This window comes from Scardinius erythrophthalmus (genome assembly GCF_964197995.2).
Source record: "Scardinius erythrophthalmus genome assembly, chromosome: 23".
Classification (NCBI taxonomy): Eukaryota; Metazoa; Chordata; class Actinopteri; order Cypriniformes; family Leuciscidae; genus Scardinius; species Scardinius erythrophthalmus.
Window position 1 is genome coordinate 8,875,041 of NC_138243.1, and position 9,717 is coordinate 8,884,757.

A 9,717-nucleotide genomic window follows, 5' to 3' on the forward strand; every position below is an offset into this window, starting at 1 on the left:
ATCATGTATCAGACCTCGACAGAGTAACTCAGAGTTTTTTTGTTTTTTTTTTTGTATTCTGAGCCTTGCATGAAACAATATATCTTTGCTTTCAGATATAAAAAGCATGACCTCCAGAGCTACTTTGATGCATTCTCCTCTTTCCTGAGCCCCATTACAATCCACTACATAACCGCAGGGTGACAACAGAGCCCTGCCTGCCCGCTCATCTAACTGTGCATCATCAGCACTAGTGTTACAGCTGAGCCAAAGTGAGCTGAGCCCAGTCGGCACATCGACTCACACACACACACACACACACACACACACACAGTGCAGTGATATCATAGCCCAGGCTGGTGGAATGACACAGTTGTTGGTTTTGCACAATTGTAACGGGCCAAACACATAGCCCTGAGGGGCACCCTTCCCTGCAAGCAGATGCCCTGAACTGAGCAATCAATATGTATGCTTACATACACCACTACACACTGGAAATGTGACATGCATCTTCCTCTACTTCTCATGCAGGAACTCCTCATGGCACATTTAGAGATGATGTAATCCAGATCCACACCTTTTCTCACGCATCACACAGCATATACATGTACATACTCTGTGGCTGCATGCTCACACACACAAGCATTCAGGGGGTGCCCCCCTCTCACCTGCACCTGCATGAAGGAGCCCCTGTAGAAGCAGCAGGCAGCCGCTGACAGGGCACTCCACAGGCTGCATCTCTCCGTCATGGCTCCGGTCCTCCTCTCTTCAGCTCGTCCACCCCTGGAGTCTACTAGAAGCCCTGGGTCATGCCCTGTCTCCTAGCGTTCACCCCGCGCTCAAGCCACTGCCGCAACTGATCAGTGCTATCGCTGTTCCACTGGAGCCAGCGTCATCCCAGATCTGCACCGGCTTCCTCTCTCTCCCTTCTCAATGTCTCGATCTCTCTCTCTCCCTCTCTGACTTTCAATGTATCTCTCCCACTCAGTTCCACTGCCTCTTACTCTCACTCTAGCGCTTGCTATGCTTCACAGTGCTGGCAGGGATTACCTCATCGCTCTTGGATGAAAGCAGCGGGAGGGGGGGAGGGACGGAGGGGGAGAGAGAGGGATGGTAGAAAGAGAGAGATGCTTGCAGGCACTGAGACCCCACCCACCCCCTCCTCCAGGCCTCCAAACAATGCTGGGGGAGAGAGAGAGAGAGAGAGAGAGAGAGAGAGAGAGAGAGAGAGAGAGAGAGAGAGAGGTATGTGGCGCACGCATTCAGCACCTACTCAAAGGAATTTTCCCTTTTATTCCGGTTTGAAAGACTGCAAAAGAAAAGCAGGAGGGGGGCAGTCAGTCTATAGACACTCACCCTCATGCACATACACTCTTCCACACCCACTGAGTCGCGAAAGCAAAGAAAATAGTTAAATCCAGGCACACATGACTGTTTGTGTACAAGTTAAAAAAATAAATAATACTACAAAAAACGGGAGTGGATGTTGTAAGTCTGGGCATGCAGGATCTATTTAGAATCTGAGTTGTGCTTGGAAATAAAATGATGTTTTCTAGGAACGTAGTAAAAACCTGCTAATGAGCCTCAGTCTTTGAATATTCCCTATTGGATACTACCCACGCACACATACTTACTCCAGATAAAATGAGTCTGATTCTGGCACAGCAGTCTAGGGTGGGGCGTTTGCTCCCTAGGGACTATTGTGACATCAAAATGGACGCCTTGCTATGGCAACCAACTGAAAGCTTTGACAGCAGCATCCTTAAAGGAATAGTTCATCCAAAAAGAAAGACTGTCATTTGCCAAACAGGAATAGGCTGAAAGTTAATTAGTTATTCACAAGATAATCGTTCCCTCTGTAATAGCTCTCAAATATTATTTGTGCTTCTGCATATTCAAACTTTACGTATTAAGACTTGATAGGTTTTACATTGTATGGCAATGGATCTTGCATGTCTTGTAACCAAACATGCCATGTCAAGTTAGAATACGTGCAAATGAGATTAGAGAGCCACAGTGGTTTAGGAAGAATATTGGTGAAAAATTGCTTCAGAAGATGTGGAATACAATATACAGTACAAGTTTAAATGGACTACAATTATAGTGTTTCTTTTTATACTTCAACAGCATCCGCCCCCATTCACTTTCAATGTATGGACAAGAGCAGTCTGGACATTATTCAAAACTTCTCCTTTTGTGTTCAGGGAAGAAAGTAAGTCATACGAGTACGGAATTATATTAGGGTGAACAAATGATCATTCTTGGGTAAACTATCCCATTAAATCAGGGGAGTCCAATCCTGTTCCTGGAGAGCCAATGTCCTGCAGAGTTTGGTTCCAGCTTGCTGCAACACAATTGCCTGTAAGTTTATAGTAATACTAAAGACCTTGATTAGCTGGTTCAGATGTGTTTAATTAGGATTTAAATTGTGCAGGATAGTGGCCCTCCAGGAGCAGGATGACACACCTGCTGGACACGCAATATGTCTGTAAGGATCACATCAGTATTTTGAGTCTATAAATTTGGTTCTATAACAAGCTTACTAAGCAATGAAGCTTACAGTATCAACTAGGGAAGTCACACAATGAAAAAACAAAAGATATAATTAGACGAAACCCATTCTGCAGAGAAATCTCACTGATGCTATTGTGCATTAGCAGATAATCCACTCAGAACATGTTAATTTCATGTTGAACGCTCATCAGCCTAAGACAAAAGGAGAATGAATGTCAAGTTGAAGCGCTTAAAGTGTAAAAGATAGAGGTGTAATCCATTGTGTGGGTTAAATATGTTATGGTGTGTGTCTGTCTCATGAGATCATGCAATAAAAAAAGGATTTCATGCTATTTCCACAGATATGATGAGGAGTCTCACATGACACACACATGGTGACAAACATATGGCAACCACAGACAGATTTTTGTGAGAGATGAAATTACTGCCTAAATTGACTTTTTGTAGCTTGATTTCCCAGTGGCTTTGTGGTATCAGAGCATTGCTGTACTTATTTGAGAGTCCTGACCAGAACAGCACAGCAATGGTGTGAGATTGGGACTGGACTACCTGTTTGTTTAACCAATGGCAGATGGAGGCAAATGTTTGAAAACAGTCATTATTCTTCCAATTCCTTCCCACTGAAACCATGACCTTGGCCGAGCAGTATTTGAGATAAAAGGACAGATCACTTCTGAAACTCTAATAGAGAAATAAATCTGAAAAGCAGCATTTAGATACATTTTATTTAATCTCATTGCTATAAGAGAAATAAGATGTGTCATGTCTAAGAGAAACAATTGTGATGATAAAGAGAACTCGTTTTTTCTTGCCTTCCTCTCGGTCCCAGATCTCTACTTTCTGAGCTCCCTCTCTATTTCTTGTTTTCGGTATCACGCTGTTGTGTGTATCTATGCTGCTGATCATGGATTTTTTCTTCACAACCCCTCCTCAATCTTTCATTCAATCTCTCTCTCAGTTAAATATTAATTACACAGTGAGTGTCCTGGAGGCAGGGTGCAGTGGTACAATGGAGAGGAGCTAGACTCTGTGAGCGAACTGGTAATGAGGAGGTGGAGGGGTTTGTCTCTCCCTCCATCTGCCTACAGGGCCCGAACGCCTCACCTCCCCCTTCCCATTAACATTAATGAGCTCGGCCCCCCTTGGAATTCTGGGTATTGTAGTTGCCATGCTATGGCTCCTGCCCAAGTCGGCACTGCTTTTGCTGATCAAGCAGTTTGGTCATTTGGTTTGATCTGTAGCAGTAATAGAAGACCACGAGAAGCATGTTAATGTGTGAGGTCTAGTCAATTTACAGTATAATCAATGCAGAGCTGTGTATGGTGATTTGATTTAAATGGAATAACTGGCTGCCCAATGTATTTCCATGCTGAAAAAAAGGAGGGAGTGGAAAAAAAGGGATATCACAACCTCCATCCTTCACCAGCTGAGTTTACATCACTTTGTCTTTCTCAATTCATTGCCTTTCTTTCTTCACTTACTGTTCACCACCTCTCCATGTCTCGTTCTTCTTATGCATGAGAGCACAAATCATGCAGCTTGTTGAGGAGATGGTGCTGTTACTTTACTAAGCAATCTAAATTATGATCTTTGCCTGGTGCACAATAAAAACACACAAAACACATTGAAAGAGGGACCTGAGACATAACTTGCATCCCAAATATCACAGAAAACAGGGATTGGCCTCTTTTGACCAGTAAAAAAAGACATCTAGAGCAACCACCTAGCAATGCCTAAGCAATCTCCCATCCCACAGCATTTCCATGGAACATCACCACAATTGCTATCCTTGTTGTGTCCAAATTAACTCTTTTTAAAGTCCCCATGAAAAAAAAAAATGTTTTTGGCTTTTAGTATGAATATATTAGCCTTAAGGTTATCTATAAGATAGTGTGCTCCAAAACAATGACAAAATTCGCATTTAGAAGATATAAGCATTCAAAACGTAGTCTCTCACTTCTGCCAATATGGATCAATGATTTTGATTACATCACTCTGCACTTCAGCTTCTCATCAGATTTTCTGTCCAATCAAATGCTCTCTAGAATCTTGAAGCGTCACGCCCCTTACACTATAAATAGACTGAAACTGCGGCTGAAATCGGTCGCTTGTTCACACTATTACTATTTTCAACATGGTAAATAGTGAATAGTCCACAGTGCACTATATAGGGGATAGGGAACGAGTCAGACAGTAAATATGCTTTCCATTGGGGCGAATGAAGTCTGGTTTGGTCTGGTTGGTCAAGAGACACTATAGCACAGAGCGGATCATATGCACAAGTCGGCACAGACCTCAAAACGTATCGGACACATTTGAATTCTGCACAGAATGCTGTATTTTAAGGGAGATTAGGAGGAGAAATGGTTAGAGATTAAGGAAACTGCGGCTTCACCGAGCTCAACGGCTTTGTTCGAGCTGTGATTTAAACTAAACGCTATTGGCTATTTAAAAAAAGGGGAGGAGCTGTTTGATATGTCCCGCCCTGTCTTCCTGTTTCAGTGGAAATTACGTCAACACATCGAATAATGCTGCGCATTTCAAAGCACTTCAGTAGGCCTTTAAGTACAAATATCAGTTCATGTAACAAAAATGACCATGGTCCTAATATGATTTGGTGGACATGGTACAATGGCAATACCATGCTACTAGATAGCTATGATTTTTTGTTTTTGGACATGTATCAAGTAGAATCATGGTATTACTTTGGGAGAACCATATAAACACTGTGTTGCTGTTGTGAGAGATCAGCTTTGGTATTTTTCAGTAGAATTTTCAGTGATACAATTATTGAGAGGAAACTGCAAATTGGTGTTAGCGGCAAGCAGAAAGGTTAGGAGTTCAATCCTAAGGTGCTGGGAAAGGTGCGAGATCTAGGAACAGCCGCGATAATGAGACAGCAGCCCAGCTGAAAATAAACATCGCGTATCAACGGCTGAATGGAAGAACGCAATCGCGAACACCTCAAGTGTCTGGGCCTCTGGGAACGCTCTGTTCTGGAGCGAAGACCAGTTGTTCATCTCTCTTTCCAGCTGAAAGAGCTGTTTTTTGCCATTACAGTGAACATTCAGGGCAGAGACTCATTCTAACTCAGACACCATTAAACTTTCATATTGTGGCGGAGAAGAGAGGCATCCAAGAAATGGAGGGAAAGGCTGCTGTGCATCCAATCAAACTAGTACAAATCTACAAATCTCACTTGGTAGAAACTAGTCAAATTTGACACACACCAACATGGATAGGTTGTCTAACAAAAAACATGAATAAAACTATAGAAGGTAAAAAATAAAATAAAAATGCTAGACCTATGCAGTTTCTAGTAATTATGGTTAAAGGATGGAAAGGATTTTAAGGATGTTTTGTTGCCACTTGGCTGTAACCAGGGTTTGGAAATGAGAATGGTCTGGGGTGGGGTGTTAGGAAAATATAATAAAATATACAATAAAACCTACAAATGCACTAATGTAATTTGGCAGAATCTTTCTCTGTCTCTGTTCTGTCTGTTTTGGAGGAAGGACGCTGTTAAATTATACCTTATTTATTACATAACACTTTGATAAGACTTTATTTTAGGCTGATTTGTTTATTATTCATGCAACAATACTTATTACTGTATGTATATTACTATATGGATAAGTAATAAGAAGTAATAAGAACAGTATGAATGTTTTTAGCATGACTTTGTGAAAGGTTAATAACAAAACTGATCAAAATAGCTGTTTTCATTGCCAGTGTTTGCATATTTAGCATATTTCACACTTGTTCTACAGATATGTGAACTTGTGTCATTATGATACTGTTTGATTTATAGCATTGATACCGTTTCTTACAGATAAAATAATGAAGTTTCATAAAATTTTCATTGTGTACCTTTTAATCATTATACTGTAGTTAATGACTGGTTGTGTAAAGACAAACATTATCTTTCCAGATTTTTTTTAAATGAAATTCAAATGCACAATGAAATATGTTACATGCAACATTTGCCAGCAAACTGCAGATGTCAGCATTTTCCCAAACGTTTCATCCTCAAAAGTACTAAAAGAATTAAGGAATCAGAATTGTTTACTTCCTCACAATTCCCATCCATTAGACTGTGTGCATGTGTCACAGACAAAGAAGAAGTTTCAGTATTTGTGTGCACATATTTTATACAGTGTGTGTGTAAATGATAATGTGTGTTTTGAAGGCTTGAGGGTCATGTGGGCCTGGCCACACCTAACCTTCCCTTACACAGAGCTTCAGGAGATGAAGAGCAGTTTACAGCTCCATCTAGAGGCAGCAGAGTTCACTACACAGCGATTAAATGCAGAATCTAATATCTTAATGACTGTAAATAAGGGCAGGCACAGGAAGGACATTAATTTGCACCAAATCAGCACATTCCAAAAGTACTCATTAGATGAATTTCTTATTACATCTCCAAATGGTGCATTTAGTTAATTAATACATGGATTTTGCCTAATTAAGCATGAAATAACCATATTCAGCAAGTTGTCAGGAGGAAGCCTCAAAGAACAGACAGATTGAAGTAATAGATAGATATATTAACAGAATTCTTTCCAGCTCCTACTTATGAAGGATGAGAGATGTGCCTAATTTAAATACACTTTACCAAGTGACTTCTTGCTAAGAGAAAGAAAGAAAGCCTTACTTCCACATATTCTCCTTGGTTGTCTGTGGTGTCCAGCTGTCTGTGAAAAGAAAAAATATTCATATTATATATTACGCAATATAGTTAACTGTAAGCTAGTCATATTTGTAAAATAAACCTCCAAAATAAAACACCAAAGCAAAGCTGACTGCAGATTATCCCACTTTATGCTTAGATACTTACATTGCAAACTAGCTAAATAAATTGACATGAAAATATTGAAAGCCACCTCAAGGCCAAGGGAATTTAGGGAGAGAATGAGACTTGTAATGAGATTGATGTCATCAAAAAGCAATTTTTCTACTCTTCCTGTTTCGTTAGATGCTTCAGAAGATGCTTAGTAAAACTCAATGAGGAACTTGACCTTTTTTTAACATCCTAAGGAAGTGAAAAGGGTGTTCCTTCACGTTCCTCCTTCTGCACGCCACATCAATGACACATGAAACGAGGTTGAACCAAAAACAGGAATTGCAGAGACAGAGCATTTGACCACAGTAATTGGAATATTACTTTATTAAAATGGCATATGACAGAATCATTCTTTTACTTTTTTTTTTTTTACAGACAAATCTGTCTTTTCGGACCAATCAAATTACATAGAAAGATTTTTTCAGGTTTCAGGTTGTGTGGAATATTTAGAATGAAAGAGGAATATATTACTGATTTGTTCATTTTTATATTATCAATTTAAAAAAAAAATCTATTAAACAGCCTATAATACACATTATATAAAAATATATGTTGTAATTTATTTTCTTGTTGAATGTTCAAAAGTTTCAGAAATTTACTTTAATAAACCCTGAGGAATTTTCATTGGTGTAAAAGTGTGATAACTAGCCCCAGTTTTTCCTTCATGTACATGACTGAAAGAGTTTTTGGTAAAGAGGAAAATACTACTACAAAAAAAATAAAAATACCACAAAATTTGCATGAGAGAACGTCTCGGTTACGACTGTAACCCTGGTTCCCTGAAGAGGGAACGAGACGCTGCGTCGAGATGATGTGGGAAAGCCTCTGCGTGATTGTCCAATGGCGTGACGGAACGTCATGTGAGATCATCAACCAGGAAACTATAAAGCATACCTGGAACAAACAGTCACTAGCTTCTGATAGGCTGAAGCAAGTCGCTCACAGGCATGCAGGGAGTATGGCAGGGCGACGCAGCGTCTAGTTCCCTCTTCAGGGAACCAGGGTTACAGTCGTAACTCGAGACCTTCCCTTTCAAGGGAACTCGAGCTGTGGGAACACTATACCCACGACGCCATAGTAGCAAGTGCCTGTCCGTGTGAAATCTCTGCACACACCAAGACGAAAGCACCTGCGCCCCTGGAGTGGAGCCGAGGTCAAGGTCAAAAACCTCACTAATGTGTGCGGTGAGGCAACATCCCACCACATCACAAATATATCGGAGGGAACTCCTGACAATAATGTTTAAGAAGCAGCCATACTCCAATTCTCCTAGTCACAGTGCCACAAAGGAAACTTTTCTAGAGGGTGTATCCCCAAGGATACACCACTTAAAGGGATGTGGTAAGCAGCTAAGACCTCCATGTACACCTTTAGTGTGGAGGGGGATAGACCTGCGGAGAACCGTTCCTGCAGGAACTCCAGCACTGCAACCACTGGGCAGATAACTGGGTCTGGCTGGTGCTCTCCACACCAGGAAGTGAAAAATATCCACTTCAAGGTGTAGAGTTTCCTCGTGGAGAGAGCTCTGGAGTGGAGGATGGTCTCAACAACCTCAGTTGAGAGACCTGAACTTATGAGCTGGGCCCCCTCAGAGGCCAAGCCCAAACTTTCCAAAATTGATTTTTCCTTTCCTTATAATCCCCGTAATCTACACACTGCCTCGGCAAACGCGAGATCCGAGATCGAGTCACAGAATCTTTATTGACTTTCTTCCCTTGAGAAGAAAGCCAACAGGAGCAGAGCTAAAACTCTCGATAGTACATATGTTACGCGTCGGGAATTTATGAATGAACACTTTCAGCCCCCTTTTACTAGAGCTGACCGTGCATGCTCCACTCCCAAAGAAACAACACATAAATTGCGTGTGTCCCCACTTGTAATAAGCGAGGGCAGGGACGAACACACGATCCAAAAAGCAGGTGTACTTAATAGTTTCCTGGTCGATGACGTCACATGACGTTCTGTCACGCCATTGGACTGATGTCATAAGTGCTTCATGACGCAATCACGCAGAGGCTTTCCCACAGCGTCTCAACGCAGCTCGAGTTCCCTTGAAAGGGACACAAACTTATGGGAAGAGTGATGTTTGATAAATCTGCAACAGCAAATTCACTGTCAAATCATGGCAAGAAAAGTTGGAAAAGTGGGAAAAGTTTCATAAACGCAGAAGTGTGTGGAAGCCACTGCCAAACACACTGAAAAGACATTGAATTAATGCTCAGTCAATCAAAGAGGTGAAACAAGTGTGTGTTAAACAGAAGTTTCAACGCTATCTCACAACCAAGATTTTATGAGGTGACAACTTGAATTTAGACAATGCATATGATCTACGTTTAGTGAAAGATGATCTTTTGTACTGTTTTATCAGTGGTTGTCCTGGT

The 9,717-nt window shown here is 41.1% G+C and overlaps 1 protein-coding gene across 4 annotated transcripts in view; it reads right to left on the reverse strand.

The window, feature by feature from the left end:
* The window catches only part of sh2d3ca (SH2 domain containing 3Ca), a 51,549-nt gene that overhangs the window by 35,515 nt on the left and 6,317 nt on the right, over positions 1-9,717 (reverse strand). For 3 of the 4 annotated variants that reach the window (XM_081355212.1, XM_081355211.1, XM_081355210.1), the window contains exon 3: positions 7,148-7,187. In XM_081355212.1, the coding sequence (XP_081211338.1) occupies positions 7,148-7,187 (40 nt within the window). Of the gene's footprint in view, positions 1-647; positions 850-7,147; positions 7,188-9,717 lie in introns of those variants that run through there. The other variant, XM_081355213.1, reaches the window with a different exon arrangement.